The sequence below is a fragment of the Perca fluviatilis genome, chromosome 20 (assembly GCF_010015445.1).
Source record: "Perca fluviatilis chromosome 20, GENO_Pfluv_1.0, whole genome shotgun sequence".
NCBI lineage: Eukaryota > Metazoa > Chordata > Actinopteri > Perciformes > Percidae > Perca > Perca fluviatilis.
In genome coordinates this window covers 27439054-27460881 of record NC_053131.1, presented here as the reverse complement: position 1 = coordinate 27460881, position 21828 = coordinate 27439054, and the positions used below count along the sequence as shown (strand labels likewise).

The 21828-nt window shown below is 41.3% G+C and overlaps 1 protein-coding gene across 2 annotated transcripts in view; it reads left to right on the top strand.

The window, feature by feature from the left end:
* The window catches only part of alk (ALK receptor tyrosine kinase), a 396857-nt gene that overhangs the window by 332827 nt on the left and 42202 nt on the right, over positions 1-21828 (top strand). For both annotated transcript variants that reach the window (XM_039787011.1, XM_039787012.1), the window contains exons 7-11: positions 1249-1383; positions 2062-2165; positions 4595-4767; positions 8315-8409; positions 15009-15131. In XM_039787011.1, coding sequence (XP_039642945.1) covers positions 1249-1383; positions 2062-2165; positions 4595-4767; positions 8315-8409; positions 15009-15131 — 630 coding nt within the window. The remainder of the gene's footprint in view (positions 1-1248; positions 1384-2061; positions 2166-4594; positions 4768-8314; positions 8410-15008; positions 15132-21828) is intronic.

The window sequence follows — 21828 nt, the reverse complement described above, 5'->3', positions numbered from 1 at the left end:
GAGCTTCATTCGTCTTGTTTTTCTTTGTATTAAAATAAAAATTAAATAGTGTTACTTTCATGTTAGTGGGTCTTTGAAACCAACCTGTTAAAAGCCTTTTGTTTAATAAATAGAACCTTTAAAAACTACCGTCATTAATAAAGGAAGCATTTTTCTTGTTTTTCTTCCTGAAAAATACCTACTTTATGATCTCTGCTTGGGCCAGTTTCAGTTCCATTATCTGGATGATGCCATTTACCAAAAAGCACACTGTTATCAGGGTACTTACTGTACAGGTAATGGGCGCTCACAGACAGTAGCTTGGGATAAAAGAAACAGAAAACTATAATGAAACTCAAACCCACCACAGTGTTTTTACTTTTAACTGAGGTTTAAAGATATGATATGATATGAATTTTAAACATTCAGCAACACCTAAATTCAAAATTTTACAACCGATATCTCATCAATATGCAAGGTATTCCTTATTTTAATCCATACAAATGTGATCTAGAGAACCCATGTTTTTCTCATTTGAACTTCAGCACTATAATAACTGAGTAGAACTCTTAAATCATCCATTCCACACTATTTGATTTATTTATATGGCAAGTTCTTCCAGTGTTGTCATTGCAGTACCGTAGAAGGATTCAGTGATAAGTAAAAACCGACACGCCTAATGAACCATTTTCACTGTATTGCGGCTGCACAGACTAACTTTGTAAATTGTTGTCACGGTCAGTGCCGGAAATGCTTGTGAGGCTCATTCTATTCCGTGAAGTGATCGTCAAGTTGATTGCCACCCCCAGAACACATCATGTCACCACCTCAGCTTTCTCATTTCCCCTCAAAACCTCTTCCTTCTTTCTCTACTCTGTCCTATTACCCCCTTTGGACACTTCAGGCCTTTTCCATTTTCTGCTTCTGTTTCTAGAGTCACTCTGAGAGTCCCCCCCCCACACCACACACACACACACACACACACACACACACATCTCACCTCAGCCCTAATTTTCACCAACACATTGAGCCTATTAGATATTAGTCTGCACCCCCCGCCCCATGCCTCTCTCCTCTCAACCTCTTCGCCTTCACTGTTGCTCAACTCCATGATCCCCAGTCCCCACTACTGTCCTTTTTCTCATTGGCAGTTTGGCTGTCAGTTCACTCCATTCTCTATTCTTTCACCTAACTGCTGGGCTTGTCCCCTCATTATATGCCCCCCACCCTTATCTCCCCTGATATATTCTCTCCCCTGTCTCTCTCCAGGCCACTTTCTCAATGGCAGCTACTGCTCTTTTGAAGAGGGCGAGTGCAGTTGGCAGTCAATAACAGGCCGCGGTCTCTCCTGGAGAAGACTCCAGTCGCCAGCAAAGGCTACTAGACAGAGCTGCCCATCATCAGGTGGCTCACACACGTCTCATGAACACTGTTCTGATCAAACGATGACATTTGCATTGTCTCCTAAATGTGGTTACAGTAGTGTTAATGCTGCATTAAAAAGGACTTGTGAGCAAACCATGAATATGTGAGTCCTAACAGTTTGTGAATGTCTAAAGATAACCAAACCAAAACCTCTGATGTGTCAGTACACAGACTTGTTGTCTTGTCAGAGCTCAGTGCGCTGCTACAAACGGAATCCCACTGGGTGTAAAAGCTACAGCATGTAGAGTGAGTCCTACATCTGCAGCTCATCATCAGTGCAGTGACTCGAGTGTGTCTCTCCGTGAGAATTTAGAGTCTTGGTTTGCTGAGGTTTGTTTTTGTTCTCAGCTATTTACAGAAGTCTCAGAGGTTGTGTGAGGAAACTATAAATGGAGCATTGTAATTTTATACAATATTTGGTGATTTCATATAGCATTCTTTTCTCAGACATCAAACCTTTAGTTAGATCAGTTAAGGTTTGCATCAAAGTAGAGCAATAAGGGAACAGCTCACTATGGCTACAATCACATTTCAAAACATCCATATGGATTGTAAAACTTTGTATTCAATTTTATATTCTGAATATATAAGTGTGTAATATGTTCAATTTAATTTTTTTTCCCCTTTGTGTTTAATGTGTGCGTTTGTGTGTTAAAGGTGCTACATTCAGTGTGGAAGGCGGCCAGTCCAAAGCCCAGCGTGGCTCAGCAGTACTGAGGAGCCCTCTCTTCCCCCCTCCTCTAAGAAACTCCCCATGCACGGTGAGCTAAGTATAGAGAGTTTTCTCAACAGAGTAGATGTAATCTTCATTCTCTGTAATGCACATACAAACACATGATCAGATATCAGCCCCACTCCTCTTAGTTACTGTTGCTACGTCTGTCAAGCTTTCTGTTCTCACACGGCACATATGCAGTTTTCAGTGATGATAACGTGCCAGATTTGACACTCTGATTATTAGCACCTTGGCTTCCACACAGTGAATGTCTAAATGAAACCCAAATAATAATAACGTTTGCTGATGACATTGATGACATGTTATTACCTTTTGAAAATAACACTAACATCAAGTTAGTTAGCTAGGCATGCTAACGTTTGTGGCTTACTTTCAAGCAGATAGACATACTGTTTATTTAATCCCTTACACTTGTGTTTCTTACAGAAACCCTGAGAGGCAAGTGCGAAAACAAAAATGCTGTTGCTCTGACCTATATTGTTTTCCCTCTGGTATTTATGACTTAAGACATAGTTAACAGGTGTAAAAAAAAAAAGAAAATTATCCTTTTGCCAGGATAATCTTTTTCATAAAATTAATTTATTTGTGAAACAAGTGGGGAAAAAAAGAGTTTCAGGATAATTTTTCTAATGTTTTCACACATAAAACTGTGAATACCTGTTTTTATGTGTGCCCAGTTGACTGTTTGCTAAACCTCACCCCGTAACAGCAACTGTCCTCGACAAACAAGGCAGGACAGATTTTTGTACTTGCTCCACTGGTTACCAGGAAATGCACATAGCCAGTCACTCAGTTTAATTTGTCATTGTCCCATAAAGCAGCTAATATTAAATTTAGTTAGCATTTTTCAACAGTGTTTTTCAGTAACAGATTTAGCTGAAAACCTCATGAATTACTTACTGAATCTATGTGATATGTTAATTGCTATCAGAAACCGCTCAAACATCAAACGGTAATGTGTCAAGACAGCAGGTTAACACTGTGCCATCTGGATTTCCTGAGAGATCCTTACAGACAGAGAGGTTGACCTCGGCAATCACGGATTGTATCTGCTGACAGAGTTGTGAAAATATTAGTCATGCGTTATTTAAACCATGAAGCCCACAGAGCAGGTCTTCAGGGGCCCTTTGTATTCGAAGTCTTTATTGATGCTATTGCATCTAGTATTTAGAGTTATCTTAGTTATTTTAATATTGCTCAGCACAGCGACCTTTGGCCTTCTGCATGTGTAATTTGCACAGTCAGAGTGCTTGGTGTGAGAAGTCGACACAGAAGTGAGGGATGGAGGTGGGACTGTGAGGGAAAGGTTGAGAGGTGAGAAAACAAGACAATTAGAGAGACTAAGGAGAAATAAAGTTAGTCTCGATGAAAGAAACGCGTAAAGGAACTAGCCGCAATTTAGGAAGACAGAAAAAAACAGGGGAATAGGGGAGGAGAAGTTTGCTGCTTCTCAGGAGTGAATTAGAGATGTCTGATATTTGTGGGCAGCAGCGGAGGCAGTGCTGCACCATTGCAGACCTTGCCTCCCAGTTTCATGGCACACAGCCAAAGATTAGCCATGATTTCAGATTAATGCTCTAAATCCTTCTCTCTACACTGAAGCGGTGCTGTTCAATCTAGCCTGTCCGCTCTCGGACAACTATGTTTAGGATATTAGTTTTGGGTATTAGCTACAGACCATGTTCACTTTCATGTGGTGCCCAGTGTGCACTGTGCAGTGCCTGTAATCTTGATGTTTAAACGGTCGCCATGTGGTCTCACGGTTGATGATAAGGACCACAACCTGCTGCCCACAGGCACAATGCAAGCACTGAACATGAAAGCATTGAATTCAGTTGTCTGGGTAGTGTCGTCTCAACACTACGTGTACTTTTCATCAGGCTTAAGCCAGCATCTGTTCCACTTAAACGATGAAGCAAGAATTATGTTCCTGGCTCCACTAAAATGCTGTAGAGGGACATGGTCACATCCCATGCTTGTTAGCAAGCTTTAGAATCAGACTACCTTTTACTATTTAATTCCTGCTACACCCTGTGTGTTGTTTAATACGAAGCAGGTTTACACCCAACATATCCCTCCTGGAAACAGCTAAATGAGATTGATTTGTGCTGAAGCATGCAGAAGCGGTGTAGATAGCAAAATAACCCAACTCATGATCCTGGTTGAATTCTATTAATCTTAGAATAATTAAAACTAAACAGATGGCTGTTGCTGATTGAGCTAAATGCAATTTTAAGTGCATCCCTTCCTTGACTGATACCACACTCGGCTGGTTTTCTTCAATTAAAAAATATTCAAAGGAAGTTAAAGTTGCTGTGGTATTATTATATATGTTTGTGTGTGTGTGTGTGTGTGTGTGTGTGTGTGTGTGTATATATATTATTTATATATAAATCAACACTCTTCTTGCTTTATGATCACCTTGACTGCAATTTTTATATCTTACCCCAACAGGTGCAATTCTGGCTGTGTTCTGGAGGCTTACATAGGGGGTCGCTGTCTCTGTGGATAGCAGAGAACAGTACAGGCCCTGAGGAGCTGCGCAGACTGTGGCATTCAGCGAGTGATCCAAAATCTGAAAGGGGCTGGAAGCTTGTCATACTTCCTCTTTACGGGCTGGCAGACTGGTACGACAATCACCCACCTGTTTCAACACATAACCGGCAGTTTGATTATATCAAGCTGCATGTTTGGAATGTCTGGAGGCATTAAACTGGCACTCTGACGTGTTTAAGAGCAGACAAGTCACCTTACTGGCATCCCAACAGACCTCCAACACACTCACACAAATACTTAAGAGCTCCCACAAGAAAATCCACAGAACCAAGAAGCTCTTCGTCCTTTACATCCCCTCTCAGATTTTCAACATTTACATTTACATTTTATGGCAAGCATTACCTCTCAACTCTGTAGAATTAATGAATCCCACAGGGACTCTACTATCAGAATCAGAATCAGAAAAGCTTTATTATTGCCAAGTATGTTTACACACACGAGGGATGTGTCTTGGTATCGTAGGTGCAAGTCACATTAAAGCATTAAAGCAGCATGCACAAACACACCAAGTCGCCATATGCGGCGCCATCTCAACTCTTTCCTAACTCTCGCAACAGATACAGCATGACATGAGGAGAGGAGAGGGAAACAAAAAAGCGTCTCTCAGACTATCCTCATAAAGATAAGAACAGTGTGGGAACAGGAAAAAAACACCTCAGCACATAAGCACACAACAGTACATTTGCACTGCTGCACATAACATAACATAACACAATACAACATAACATAAATGTACAGTTGCACATTTCGCCGCGAAGGCGTGGGACTGGGGGTATAGGGCATGGGGGAGGGGTTTGGCCTGCTGAGAAACGCACAGCCCGGCAGCCCACTAGTGTCTCAGTCCACAGAATGTCATAGCGATAACACAGCACGTTGCCGTGGTGACACCCTTGAACAGTCCAGAACCGATACGAAAATCAGCAGGCACTGGGGAAGACGGGGGATGAACAAGAGCGTCTCGCTTGCAGAGCCCCAACAGGGTGACTGTTTGTTTCAAGAGACGGCCTTGGCAAGTCCGTTCAAGATAAGGGGGCCGAAAGATTAAATTTGTTTGGTCTAAACGAATGGCTGCTCTAATTTAACAGACATTCTATTGTTCATCCGTTCAACTGGTCAATTTTTCTTTCCAATTCAGTGACCTTCTGCATGATGGTATCCAAGCCGCGAATCATTACCATGTTGTATTCCATCACGCGATTAATAGTCCCAGTTTGCGCACTGATAATCCCAGTTTGCAAACTGATCGCTTTTTCAACAGCTTCAGTCAGGCCAGTCAGCTTCCTTGGGCTTTGGACAGCTACCAGAGTCTTTTTAATTTCTCGATAAACCAGGGCAAAGCATCCTCCAATCAGCAGCAGTCCAGTTATCATGGTTCCGAATAGGTAGATATCCTCAACGTCCTCCACGGAGAGAGCAGAGAGACACACGACACGCCATTTCTCCCAGCCGTCCATCGTATACCCCGCAGCAAACGTTCCGTCAGGACATGCTGGCTCATAGGAATCAATACATGAGGCTCTACCCACTCTACTTGCCTTCCAATTAGCTATGGCCCTGATTTCCCCTCAAAAAAAAAGAAACGTTGAAAAGATGAGTAAAGGAAGAGAAAAGAGGCAGGGGAGTGGGATTATCCTGCTCCCTGAGAGTGATTCATTTCTGAATCCTGGGTTATGTAGTCAGCTGTGCTTGTGCTCCTAATTAGAATGTCTTGTCCGTAACCATCAGGTGAACCTGCCAGGCTTTGCACAGTGACCTTTGTGGAGATTAAATAGAATCAGAAATACAGCTAGAAGTGCAGACAAAAGTCAGGACATAACAGACACTATATGTAAACTCTGAATGTGTGTGTTTTGGGGTTTGACAGCAAGAATGGAAAAATAGTATGCCATTAGGCTTAAGCAACATATTATAGATAGATAAGTGTTAAAGGTCCAATATGTAATATATTTACTGTAATAAATACAAAAATGACCCCAATGCATCCTCAAATATTAAGGAAACATGCTAAGTTGAAATACTATCTTTTCTGACAACAATGCTAAGGCTAGTATTTTCTCCTTTTGAAATTTCCGTTCCGTGACGGAATGTCTGTTTGTGTTTTGGCCTGCTGGTATCAACTGCCCAGTTTGACAGCAACAACGTACATGGCTGTAATGTTAGTAAAATGGTAACGTTAGGTCCGTGACTAACGATAATTACGCTAACGTTAAACTATGAGCTATACCGGTCCCTGCAAATTAAAAAAGGATGATATGACGTGCCGTCATGTATGATAGGATGTATTCTAGGGCTTTGACTCCGAACTTCGTTATTCGAATATAATTCGAATATTAAAAAAAATAATGATATTCGAACGAATATTAGCCAGCCCTTAATATTCGAACCTGTTATGGGCATTATTTTTTGTAAATGCGTTTGCTTGTAAACGTTGTTTTCAGTTCAGATTCCGAGGCTTTTCACGCATTTCAAAATGTAGCTACGACCGTGGCGCGACGCCGTCTCGGCCGTTCGGTCGGTGCGGTGCATTCCCCTAATTCTCAAAGAAGGCAGGCTTGCCCAGGGCCAGGCCAGCTCAGCGCGTCTTTTCTCCGTCGCGTTCGCTGTCTCTCCTACCTACACCGGCACCGCACCCTGTCCCTTCTCCCCTTTCTACCTGCTGCTCAGTGCTGCTGCACATGAGGAGAGAGCACAGAGGGGGGGGCGGGGCTGCTCCTCAGTCACACAACAGAAGAGAAAGGTGACTGTTTCGGCGGCCACAGGAGAGAAATACTGGCGCTGTCTTTTCTACAGAAAGTCGCCAGATTTGTCGCTAGTCGCTTTTGTGAAAAAAAGTCGCTAAATTGGCAACACCGCCCACACACACACACACACACACACAGACACAAACACACACTGGCTCGACGCACACACCAGCACACGAGTATAAACATCAGACCACTTACGTAGGCTACGGGGAAAGCTCCGAACTTCCTGTCGAAAGCACACTGTTTGTGTTTAATCCAGGGTCTGACTTAATTTTTTATTTTTAAATGAAGGCATTTAATGGTCAAAATATTATTAATAAATATTCGAATATATTCGAATATTAATATACAAACGAACTTCGAATATGATTTTTGGGCAAAAGTCAAAGCCCTAATGTATTCACAGGTGTTGATGTCCTTCAGGTTGTGATTGTAGACTTGAGCCTGTCTTTGTAGGAATTGTGTAAAATAGAATATATCTCCTACAAACGATTTGGAAAAAAATATCTAATTTAGAATGTTTTCACTGATATTGCAATTGCAATATGTTGTAATCGAATCGTGAGACCAGTGAAGATTCACAGCCCTAGTATAGGTCATGCCATGCCTGCCTACGTTTTGTCCATAAAATTATTTGATGAAAATGTGTTTTATTCAGAAAGAAGTCAGTTTTTCGGTCTCTGCTGAAAGAGCCACCAGTTCTTAACAATAAAGACTGAGCTGTCATAAGGCATGCAGTACATACCCTCCAGAGCCAAAGCTCAATGACATTTTTCTTAAAGCTCTATAAATTCTTTTTCACATCCTTTCAGTCAGAAGCTATCCAACCATTCACAGCTTGTGTGGTAGTTAAAACAGCTCTGTCCCTCCGTAGGTTTTGGCTGCAGTTCAGCACAGAAGATGGACCTGGACCCGGTTCAGCCTTTTCCATTGACAACATCTCTTTTAGTATGGACTGCTTCCTGGCATGTGAGTACTATAAACGTGTTAAGTCTTTCTTTTTTCACTCTTACATCATCAGACCTTGGTTGAATTAATGGGATTTTTGACTGCCTGATTCATTGACTTAGGACCAGGCTGGATTGCTCTAAAAAGTGTAAACTCTTTTTATGGACTTAGAGACACTTAAGTAAACATTTAAAGTGACCTAAGCAATTGAATTAATAATCAATACAGGTCTGCCCTATGTTCATGTTTTATAGAGATAAGATTTGTCTGAGCCGCAGTTTTGTACACTTTAGAGCATTCATCAAGGACTCACTTATTTCAATTCCCTTGACATAGCCTTAATACAGAAACTACTCTACTACTACTTTAAATCCAAGTAAGTCTACAACTCTCTTATACTGCAGCTTTGCATAGAGATATATTACCGGTCAAAAGTTTGGGGTCACTTAGAAATTTCCATTATAGACAGAATACCAGCTGAGATCAGTTGCATTGCTTTTTTAACCAGGGTAGCAGTTTTCAGATGACATTATGTGCTTACATAATTGCAAAAGGGTTCTCCAATGTTTTTTCATTTAGCCTTTTAAAATGATATCAGATTAGTAAACAAAAAGTGCCTTTGGAACATTGGATGAATGGTTGCTGATAATGGGCGATGTAGATATTGCATTAAAGATCAGCCACTTCTTTCTGAAACAGTCGAGAACCCTTTTGCAATTATGTAAGCACATAATGAAATCTGAAAACTGCTGCCCTGATTCAAAAAACAATGCAACTGATCTCAGCTGGTATTCTGTCTGTAATGGAGTGGAATGGACATTTCTAAGTGACCCCAAATGGTAGTGTACATTTACAAAACATTATAGAAATTATAACATCCCTTTGGTACACTCTCTTTGAGATGTGTCCTGAAATGTCAGTAGAGTTCATATCTGCCATGCTATAGCTTACTGATTTATAACGCCTTATGTTCTAATGTTGTACTGCAGGCTTATAAAGGTTAAGCCTCACATCCCCCTTTTCCAGATATGTTTGTCTTATAATTGAGATGGTATATCAGTATAAAAAACTGGAGTAAGATGGGAGTAAGACCTCTGGCATGTAGGCTGAGTCCTTGGCAGCGTCCGAGGTTCGAGTCCAACCACAGCTTTTTGCTGCTTGTCAAACTCATCTCTCTCTTTCTCTCTCTCTGTCTCTCTCTCTCGCTCCCCTCTCTTTCCTGTCAGTCTTCAGCTGCTCTGATTAAAAGGCAAATAAAGAAAACAGGAGTAAGATGGCAGGAGAATAGTGTGGAGTCCAGTGCCTCCCTCCATCTCAGCCTGTCTGGACTTCTGTTCAGTTCTGTTTGAACTGTGACAGGAATAGTAATGTCTGAGCATCTCTGTACCTGAATATATCGCAGTGTTAAAATGAAGCAGTGTTAAACTGACTACAGCCTGGCCAAGACTTAGACTCAACAGGCAGGGGCACGGGGTCAGCCTCTGACACAGACATTTGATGTATTGTGACCCTGTCAAGTTTTTTTGTCTAAGGTGAGAAGGTATTGGTGTGGTGGCATTACTGCTATGACGAAATGAAAGTAAAATGTTCAAAACTGTTAAGGTGTGATTAATTAGAGCTATTAAAAGACATTGATACCCGTTTTCATTCAAATGCAAATTTAGAAATGAAGAAATCTATTTTGTGTTCACCTTTTAGAGAAAGTTTTTGATGAATTTATTCCCCAATCGCCCTCACTGTAAAATGCAGTCAGTTAACATGAGTTCACCAGATGAATATGAATATGGAATTGCTGTTGGTCTAGGCTGGAGCAGATTGCCCTGTATCAACACTGGCTTATTGGTCCGGAGCCGCTTTATTTAAAGAGATGACATTTTTCAGGAGATATTTGCACACCAATTTGTGTTTTATGTCCTCCGGAGCAACAGCAGCACTGGTATGGCAGCCCTGAAGGATCATCCATCCCCGCTTTGCTCACTTTCCAGATGGCAAGTTCTTAATCTAGGCCAGGTATCCATTATCTACAGCCACACTTGACATAGGCACTTTTTATCGCCTACCAATCATACCAGCTGATGGGAGATGCTGAAGCTCAGCAAAAGGTGTCGTTTCCAAGAGTGATCACTGTGAGTGATTAGCATGATGGATCCCTGAGCATTATGACACAGCCCTGTAATATGTTCCAGTGGGGAAAACATACAGCGAACACATTATGCAGAGGACCAGCCATCCGTGGCCTTTATCCCACACTTTTCTAAGCTTTGGTGTGATGTATAGTTTGGCAAGCACGTGTGTTTGATGATTCATCCATTGCCCTTCAGGTGTTGGACCTGGCTGTCATTTTTATCATTTTATTTTCACCAGCATCAATTAGTTTATTGTGTTAGACATAATAGTTCATCCTTTTGTCTCTGCCCTGTACCAGCACTTCTTTTCCCACGCCATGAGCTGCCTCTATAGAGTAAGACTGTACCAAATGTCAGTTGTTTTATTGAGGGTTTTCGAACGAAGCTTCCAACGTCTGTGATCAAACTGTGTTTTACCCTTACACAGCCGTACACAAAGAGTTGTATTCATGTACTGTACCATGGAAGGTCCAGTTAGTTTTTCCATTCCAATTATGTGCTGATGGGTTGGTTGGCTGTTGCATCTGTGTTATCTGTCGTGGTAAATTGTGTAATACAACTACGGATTACTGAAATTGTATTCATTTCAGTAATTATCACCTGCACCTGTTGGTGTTGGGAAACATGGAGACTTACCATGGACCAGTAAGTACAGATGCTCTGCAGTCCCCAGTGCGTTCATAGTGATGCCAAACATTGTACAGTAGAGCTAATTAAATGTGGTTTATTTAAATGTGGTCTCCCCCATGTTTATCAGCGGCCTTTGTTTAGATGCTATACTACATGCAAGTTAAAAAATTTGTAATTGAAAAGTACAGAATGTTTTTTTGCATTTGAGAAAACGACATACAGTACAGTACATTTTCTATGCTGTATAACAGGCAATTTTTTGAATCCCACTTTTCCATAAGGAATAATACTGACTTTTAGCATGATATGTCTGTAGTTTGGACATTTCTCAGACATATTGCAATCTCAAGATATTTTCAGTTTGTTGCCCCCATAGCTGGCCTCTGGTGGGCTTCAGGCAGCTTACGGCACCCTGCTAATGAACAGTGACAGCCACGCCGGCTGTTGCCCTGCCCTCTGGTTCATGTTGCTCGGTGGTGGACCTGCTGAGTCTTTCTCCTGCTGCAGCAGCATACCAATGCTGTGTGCTCCAGCTCTGTCTGTTCCATAGTTTCCCCATGCTCAGAATAACAATGCAGTGAGCCTTATTAGCGACTTTGTTGATGGTATAAAAAGTTGCTGAAGTTGTTGTGTGCACATAACCCATCTAAGGGTCTTACTTACATAGAGACGGGGTAGTGTAAAAAGCAATCAAACGCATTGCAGTGACTCGTGTGCTGTATGTGATCCATCAAATCTGCACATAAACGCTATCTGTATCAAAGGGTCCAAGCAGTGGAGACTTAGATGATCATATTTATTTGAGGATTACAGGGCTAGGGAATGAGCTATTGATTTTCTAGCTGTCAGATGTTAGGTAAGCAGTGCTGAGTTGTTGTTTTTTTAGCTTTAAGGACAAAATTACAAAATTTCTCTACTCAGAGAAAGTTCCAATAGCGACCACCAGCTTTAAGAATTTTGATTAAAGCAGGCCTTTAATGATATATAGCACCCAAAGGACCATATAGGTGTAGTTTCAACTCAAGCACAAATGATATTATTGCCAACTTGTTTGCTCAAAGTCAAAGCAGGTTTTCTCGGACCCAATCAAACCAGTCACACGCCACACCAGTTGCTTTCCAAACCTTTCAGCTGTTGAGGGGGCCCCCTGCCATATTGTCATAAACGGTAAGCCTTCAGCCTGAGGTGACAGGGGAGCCAGGAGGGAGAAGAGGGAGTGTTTTCGTGGTAAAAGTGATTACAGAGATAAAGATGAAAAGTCTTGCGTCTGTCCCCTGACACATCCACAATGATGGCGCGGAAAGCATTTATGATTTGTTTTCCCCAAGGAGGCAAATGACACAATGTGGGCAACTCATTGGCTCCTCACAATTAAGAAACTTGTAGTTGGATTTCTGCTTAATATTTAGCTCACGCGACTCTTTTTCCAATGTTTGTAAACACCACCTGCTCATTTACAGCTTGTTGGTCTTATCTGGAGCTGCAGCCTTTTAGTCCAGGAGTACTAGTGGCTTAGAAGAGCAAAGCAAGTCAAAGAAAATACTCTCATGACACCTTTAAATTATCCTTTGCTGCTGTTTGCTATTCAGAGCAACCCTATGGAGAATATCAGGCAGCTACAATGTAAACAAACTGTATGCTATTCTGCTGCTCTTATACGACAGTACAAGATACCTTCTTTTTTTCTTTTGCCGTATGACATGCAAATAGGCCTTGAAACCATGTGATCTTCCTCTCTCAACAGTCTATTCCATATGCAGAACAGAAATACAGCTTAACATGCAGGTCATACGCACATGGATTGTTTGCATGCCTCAAGTATCTACACTGAGCACATTGAAAGTGTTTAATGAAGGACTATAAGAAGGGCCCTCATTGATGTTGATAGACTGAAGCATTGTGGCAGTATGGCTGATACAGCACTGATTCCTATTGTTCTAAAGCTGACTAGGTTGGGCAGCCTCTTTGAGTGGCGTATACTGTATCCAGCTTTGTTATAAAAGTTATAAATCAGGCAGGCAGAATAGCACCTGGTCAAGATCTGAAGCCAGTGTCATTCAGTGTCATAGCATTGCGTGCTGGCAGCATTATCAGCTCCATAAACCACATTGAACCTTATCTGACTTCTCTAAAATAAACTTCTGCTTTCACCAGCAACAGAGCCATGGAGGGCTTTTTCTACAGAACATAACTTCAAAGATATGAGATGCTGGACAGAGCTCTTTAAAAACATGGCCTTTCTTTGGAAACAAAGTTAGAGCCACAGACACATTATTGCAGCTAAGCCAAACATATCTGGATTCCTAAAATAAGAAACCTTTTGCCGAGTAGGAATGAAAAAGCGTTGGCATTTTATGCACACAAATTGAAGGAAATGGTACATGCTCTGCAATTTTTTCAGTGACTATTGTTAGCAAATAACTATTTGGATTTAAGATTTTGTATTATGTTCAATTCAACAACTTTATTAATCCCACAAGGGGCAATTAGTTAAGAGCAGCTACAGACAACACACATACATACAGTACACAAGCCTACATGTAGGCCTCCACCCTAGAGAGTAGTGAAAAATAGTGTTCTAATACTGTTGTTTGACTTTGATTTTGTCATTTCAGCACTTTCTCAATACTGGAAAAGTATGTTGTTATCTTCAGCTGACAGGGTTGCATTGATTGTTCCTGTAGCCCCTGCAGCCCATAATCACATGTGGCAGCAGATTTCTTTAACACTATTCAGAGCAATCTTTAAAGCCACTGATTGCAGTGCATGGACCTTATCAAAGAAAATCATTTGTCTGTTTAGTGATTCGCCCAAGCAACAATTGAAACTCCTGCTTCTCCACCTCTAAGGGAATAGGTGAGAGTTTTTTTCTGCGTCAGCATCCAACCATTATAGTAGTTTAAGTAAGTCTTTAACATCTTTGGGACCTAGCTTGCACCTGGCGCATCGCAAAGCCCGACGCAAGTGTCTTTGCTAGTTTAAGACCGACGCAGTTGTCAATTTCCCGTCCAGCGCCCACATGGTTTAAATAGCAAATGCACCTGCTCCCATCTGTGCACCCATGGGCGGGCTGGTCTTACAGGGTTTTCAGGTGCATTCTCGGCGTATTGCTATCTTGAGGCAGCGGAAAGTGGTCACGCCATTGACCAACATAAACCTGATCTAAATTCAATAACGCAGCATTTCATTGTTATTTTAACAGCGCATTAGTAAAATGCGCCTAGGCTCGTGCACAGCGCGCACACTATGCTTGTTACACACACACACACACGCGCAGCAGCACACAAACGCAAAAAAAATGCAAAATATTACAAATATATATATATATATGATGTACTTGCACGCTTTCACTTCACGCATGAGCAGATTTGTTATCAGTTTCTTCTCCCGAAAATCTCTCCTCCCTGGTTAGATTGTTAAAATAGGTCCGCTATCTTGAACTGTAATATCCAATCAGTCAGCCGTTTTGAAGAAATTCTGGGTGAGAATGTGAGGGCGGAAGAGATCAAGGTACCAGCAGGCTTATGAGCTCACTCCTAGGGAAGTAGTGGGGCTGGAGGCTTAATTGGTTGCTACAAAACACTCTGACCGAATGTGCTTACCCATCTACTATAGGAACGGATAGAGACGGGCAGAGATGGAGAGGAGCTGGATGTTATGCATTCCTCTCCCTCTGTATAGCCATCGGTGGTGCAAATGAAAGAATGACCCCTGCTGGTGGTTGCCATTTTCTCACTGTGCCAGTGAGAGGTCTGCAGCTACTGTGCTCAGTTCCTCAGTGTAACAGCAACATGATTTCATTGCTGCACATGAAAAAAATAAAGCACATCCTTTTTCAATAAATGCATTATATTTATTTTTCAGCCAACGGTGAGTTTCCACCAGTGGTCGCCAGCTCAACAAGGCTGCCGTTTAGACCAACCACTAAGACTACGCCGCCGTCCATTGGAAGCCCTTTGGAAGCCCCCTTCACCACCACAGATTACTGTAAGTGTGAGCTTGATAACCACAGCTCAACTGAAGTGAGTGAGTGATGCTCAGATAGATGCCTTCCAACACTGATAATTTCTGTTTCTCCTTCTGTCTCTCTTTTGCTCGCTCACACACACATACACACACACATGCTTGCATGCATTACTGATTCACAATTACTCTACACGTGCTGAGCATGGCACGATGCATGGGCTGCAGCAAAGTAAGTGTGCCCCCTACTGGTCTGCACCACGTCCACATCTGAGTGAGTGCTGCAGAGGTCTTCTTTGGCATTAAATGGAGCGGGACGGGCAGTTTTGAAGTCTAAAGTCCTCCAATTTGTCTCCTGAGAATGTCAATGGAGCCACTTACACAGACTTGACATTTTCCACCTCACACTCTCTCCCTTCCCCGCTCAAAAGGGTAAAGACAAGCGGAGATTCAATTTCTATATTTAAAGTCATAAGTTAGAGTTCCTTTCATATCAAATCTGCTCTCAGACACACATTTCTTCAGCTAGTTGCTTTGAAGTGCTGGAGGTACACTGAACTTAGAGACTGGACTTAAAGATATCAGCCACTACCATTGTAGACTAACACTGTCCCGTAAATCTCTTTTGAGTCATACATTTTTTTAAATTGATACTCCCGTTTTACAGAAATAACTTGCTGGTAAGCATGTTGTGACTTAGCACTCATACAAACGTTGAATGAATGTGAACTTTGTCTCAGTTTAAGTGACTTTGTGGTATTGTTTACCAGTCCTAAGAGATGAATGGTGTGGACAGTATTCGCACACTCCAGGATTGTAATTGCATTCATCTATATCTTGTTTTCTCTCCCAGGCGACATAAAAGGCTTTTATGACATCCATACGCTGTTAAAGTCCAGCAAATCAATTTTGCAGGGTGCAGAAGATCACCTTCCATTTCAAACTGGTTAGAAGAATCCCACGTACACACTACGGGCCCTGAAAGACCCACTGCTTTGCGTTGTCAAGTTTCCCTTGAACAAACACAGAAACCACAGCCAGTATACCTCATGAGCCTACGTAAGAACAAATGTTTGCTCAGTTGTCTATATTTATTTAAAAGTCCAATGTGTAGGAATTTCTCCCATCTAGCATTGAGATCATATATCGCAATCAACTCTCTCGTACCCCGCAGTTCAAAGTACGTATTACAGCTGCGCTAGCCTTCACGCTTCAAAAAGCCGGTCTCTTGTTCTTTTCAATATCCTTTTTCTTTTTCTGGGTGAAGAAAAAGACTCCTGCTGCTGAAATTTGGATTTTGAATACGTGTGGTCGTGTTTCCTTCTTCAAACCTGCCGGGGCCGGGAAGCTACGATACTCATTAGCAGCATTAGCAGCACCTGTGAGTTTATCATGTGACAGCGAAAACTCGAAAGGCGGAGCAGTATGTCCTGTTTGTCCCTTACTGGCTAACGTATTTCAAGATGGCGCATGAATATGGAGCATGTACCCCAGTTCATACGAATGCAAATGTAAAATGTCAAGCCAATACGAATACTTGGAATTGATGGTGGGGGTAAATATTCATGAAAAAGGACAAGTTGGTGAACGGGCAACACAGATTTTGATAATGAACAATTAAACACATTACACACTGGACCTTTTAAAGAACATAATGCTCAAGACGCACAAAACAAACTAGCCCACCGTTTTTATGCCAGCTTTATATTGTTTTTATCTTATTATATGCTCAGAAGACAATTTAAAAAATAGCAAGCAAAGTTTATACAATGACACCTTTCACAGACACCAGTCACAAAGTGCTTTACAGTCAAAGGAATGAAATCTAATAAAATCTAATACAGTCAAAAAAATAAATCGGAGCTCAAACACCAGATAAACTATACAGGAGTTACATTTAAAACACATGCTACCTATATGCCTGTGTGAACAGAAGGGTTTTTAGCTGCTTTTTAAAAGAGTTCAATGACCTTAAGCCTATTGGGAGACTATTCCACGTATATGAGGTACACTTACAAAAACCCTAAGTGGAGGACCTAAGAGTTCAACCCAATGTGTGGGGGTGCAGTAGGTCCATTATATACTGTGGAGCCTGGCCATGTCTGGCTCTACAAGTGAGTATCAACATTTTCAAATTAATTCTAAAATTACAGTGTAACAATAAGCCAGTGCAGAGAGATTAAAATAGGTGTAATATCTGACCATCTGTTGGATCGTTGTGTTGTCTTCCCGTCGACCGTGAACTTATTGTCCTTCCGGGTAAAAATTTAATATGAACATTTTTGGTGCTTTTTCCGATGTGTTTGTCCTAATTTAAATGACATTATACCTAATTATGTTGACTAATAGTTAAGATCAGAGGATGTTGAGTGAATCACAGAATGTCAAAGTTTTAAAACCATTTAAAAAAAAAATTCAAATGCTATGAAAAATCAATGGATGTAATCATTAATTTTACCTGCAAAGAATGTTGTATGGGTTCCATACAATCAATTATAAAATCGCGATCTCGATTCACTCTGTTCACGATTACATTTTTAAATGACTTCAATTTAAAAAAAAAAAAAAAAAAATGTGACATCTCTCACACAGTTCAGGTCTTCACCCTCAGCCAATGACAAAGCGCCTTTTAGTCAGGTGTTTCACTCGTCGAGCGAGCACGGAAGTTCGGAAATAAACCAAATGGATGTTGATGAAAACCCAGGTACTGGTGACGAGAATCAGCCAACCACTCAGTCTCAAACTGAACTCGTTCCAAAAAAAGGCCCGCATTCGGTGGTGTGGAAGTATTTTGGATTCAAGCAAGACGACGAGAGTCAGTCTGATGTGATTTGCAAGGCATGCTTTGCCCTCGTTGCAGCACCGCAAAGTAACACCACAAGACTTTACCAGCACCTCAAACGTCACCAGAAAGTTCAATACGATGAAGCCGTACAAGGCGAGAGGTCCGAAAGACTTTTCAGTTAGCCTATTTACAGCCATGTTCAGGGCCATATTACGCAGTGCGTTAAACTTCTATTTTTGGTAACGTACTTGAATGGCCAGTTGAATGTTAATTCTATAAAAAGCATTGATAGTGTACTTAAATTTGCAATTGACAAACTCAATTTCTCTAGAGACTGAAGCTGAAGCTGCAGCATGTTGATTGACATGTTTTAATTATGTAAAGACATGTTCAAGGAGTTCAGATAGTGTCTGTATCAGGGCCATATTTAGTTCAGTGTGTTATATGTCACTATTTTTGGTAGCCTACTGTACTTAAATGGCCAGTATTTACTTTATTTTCTTTATTCATTGAAGCCTCTATGTTTACAGGCTTGTGGTGATTCACGATGTTACACATCGTGAGAAAAAAATCGTGGCAGAGAATCGTGATATCAATTCTAAGCTAAAAAGTCATGATTCATAATTTTCCCTGAATCGTGCAGGCCTAACGAGTGCATGCGCATGGCATCGGACCGATACCAGATACAGGCATCGGTATCGGTGCATCCCTAGATTAAAGAGTTACTGCACCCGTTTTATACATCAAAGTCTGTTTACAGGTCTTGGGGAATACTACTACATATAAGTTGTATTCAGGCTTGTGGAGTAACGAAATACATTGGAGGGTGTTGCATAATCAGGACACAAAAAAAAGTAACCGTAAATCGGTGAAGTACTCTTCGAAGCCTGAACGGCCAGCCAGTCTTTCTCTCTCACTCTCTCTCTCTCTCTCTCTCTCTCACACACAGAGTGGTCCGTGTATCTCTCGAGGGGTCAAACAGGGACAGGAAAAGATCAGACAATGTTTGGCCAGCTGATTTGCTAATGTTACAGGATTATGCATTGAACTGGAGCCACAGCCGTGACTCCGTCAACAAAGAAAGACATCTCAGTCTACTCAGAAAATTCTTTATGCTGAGCAGGAAATATGCATTTGAGGAAACATTTCATATTCAATACTATATCAAAGGTATTTCAAATACAGAAGGGGAGTTTGCAGAATCCAGCTGCAAGAGCAGCAACAAAAGGGGCTATTTTAATGTGCTTACACAGGTAATACTCAGTATGGTTACAACAAAGCCAGCAGACTCGGAGAAAGAAGGGGCTGTGAGATCACACCGCTCTCGTCCTTGTGATTACCATAGATATTAAACCGAGGGAAAGAAGTTAAACTTGCAGTTATACATTGACCATTTCTAAGACACCCACTGGCGGTTAACATTCACTGTGCGTCTCACTTCTACCCTTCTTGAGCTGATGCTTTGACGTCTGCGGGGCAGGACGGCAAGCCTGATGAGGGTTTTGGCTCAGCGGACCTGTCACTCCAACAAGGCTCTCTTCTTCCCCCGACACGCTCAATGATTAACCCCACCAAATGTTTCTTGTCTCCTCTCGCTCTCCCCTTCATCATTCCCTTTACTCCACCAGCACATTTTGTTCCTTTTTGTTTTTCCATTTGTTTCCCATATTCACCATTGAAAAGCGGTTGTTGACGGTCTGTTAGTTCACATTGCTGCCCCTCACACCCCGACCTCTGATCTCAGTCTGTTGTCCCACTTCTTCCTCCTGCTTTTATTCACCTGCATTTGTCTCTTTCTTCTTGTTCTATTCCCATCATCTCCATTGATTCCCGGCTATTCTGGCAGCTTTTCATTTCTCACCACTGCTCTACTGTGTGGCACCCGCCTCTCACAGCTGACTCATCATTTGCTTTCAGGGGGTGGGGAAGTGAAAAAGTTAACCTAGATGAGCTTGCTTCCCTTTCTTTTTGTGATTTCCTCTCCTGATGGGAAAGGAACGCGTCGCTAATCTCAAAATGAGCATCAGGCTTTTGTGTGTGTGTGTGTGTGTGTGTGTGTGTGTGTGTGTGTGTGTGTGTGTGTGTGTGTGTGTGTGTGTGTGTGTGTGTGTGTGTGTGTGTGTGCGTGTGCGTGACAATAAAACAACTTTACACAATATGCTGTCACAATGCAACAAACCATCATCATATTTACGCCTTATCTTCAAAAGTGTAGCAGGATGTACAAGCATTAGCTTCTTTCAACATACAGCACATTTTCACATGAAGGTGTTCCACTTCCGCTCAGACAATAAAAACACGAGTTCTGTGGAGCAGATGAAAACTGGCACGAAATCAAAGACAGAAGGGATTTTGATTTAAGCAATCCGATGGGCTCTTGAAAGTAACTGAGAGCAGATGTTGCTCCCTGAATACTCCACGCAGGAAAGGAATTTTGGACATGTACGTGCTCGCTAATTAGCTGCAGAGATGCAAGTCTGTGCTTCATTTTGTACTTGTTCATAAACACTGGCCTGTGGCAATCAGTTAGCTAGATTTTTTTTACTTTAGGTTTTGGAGGGGGAACATTAGTCACTATGACAGATATGAGACTGATAACAAGCCATGCCACACAAAACAGGCTTTAGTAATTAATTGGACTCGGGTGCCTCATAAGCTTTGTACTTAGCATTCAGATCCACTCATGGTGTGCCAGCCTTGATCCATCTTTCTAATGGCCAGCCCAAGGAGGACAACTGTCACTGGATAAGGAGGATACATGTGAAGAGAGGAATGCAGTGCAGAATGAGAAGTCTACTTATTGATGTTGTTTTACCCTTCCGTATGTTTGGGGTTAACATTTTGTAGAGGTATAATAGATCCAGAAGACATGTAATACCATGCAAAACAAATGATCAATGCAATGTGCTTTTATTCCACTAAATTTGAAGTGCTTTACTTTGAAAAGCAGTGGAGCAGACAACACTAGAATTAAAAGCAACGAGCACTAGATGTTTATTAAGTATTTGTTTGGCTGTTACTGTTGAGAATAGTTGTTTTGTAAATCATGTCAAATTGAGGCTAAATCATAGTCTGACAATCAGATTGAATTGCCTTTTCATTTCACTTTTCACGTCCTTTTCAGTCACCCCAAAAGCTGCGATAGCGGTTGCTAAAAGCAGTTGACTCAGCTTTCATGTTACCCAACATGTTGTTTAAAGGAGTTGGTGGGGGCATGTTGCTTCAGGCAACAGTGACATAATGAAATACAGTAAGGCAGACAGTTTGAGCAAAAGATCTCTGAGTTGTTGAGTTATCAGACACCAAAACCCTGTTTTTACAACTCTGGAAAGTTATTATGGTGGCAATTATTTTATCTTTTGTTACAATGATCATGAGGTAAACAGCAGAAATATGCCATTCATGTTAAAAAATAACCCATCAGGAATGTGTGCTTGCATGTATTTGATTGGCTGAAGCTGCTCCTTGCTTGATGACTAGGGGTGTGCAAAAAAAAAACATTCATATTTGAATCGCGATTCAAACTCTACCGATTCAAAATTGATTCATAGAATTCCAAAAATCTATTTTTTTGAATTTATTTATTATTGTATGTCTACTGCAATCACATGGGAAAAGTAACTACATTTACATACTGTGAATCGTTTTTTTTAATCGAGAATCATTTGAATCGCAAATATGCCTCACAACTTCAATCTAATTTAAATATCAGTTACACACAAAATGCTTTCTTCTATCACCAAGTGATGATCATTTTTCACAAAACTGAAAGTCTCATTGCTTCATTCCTTCATTTGAAAACTAACTGGGTGATGAAACACTTGTTGACTTTTTACAGATTGGCCAAAGGACTGCCTTTGTCATTCATAAAGAATGACATGTTTACTGCTGTCTTGTATTAATAATGTTCAGAGGAGATAAATACTTCTGGAACAT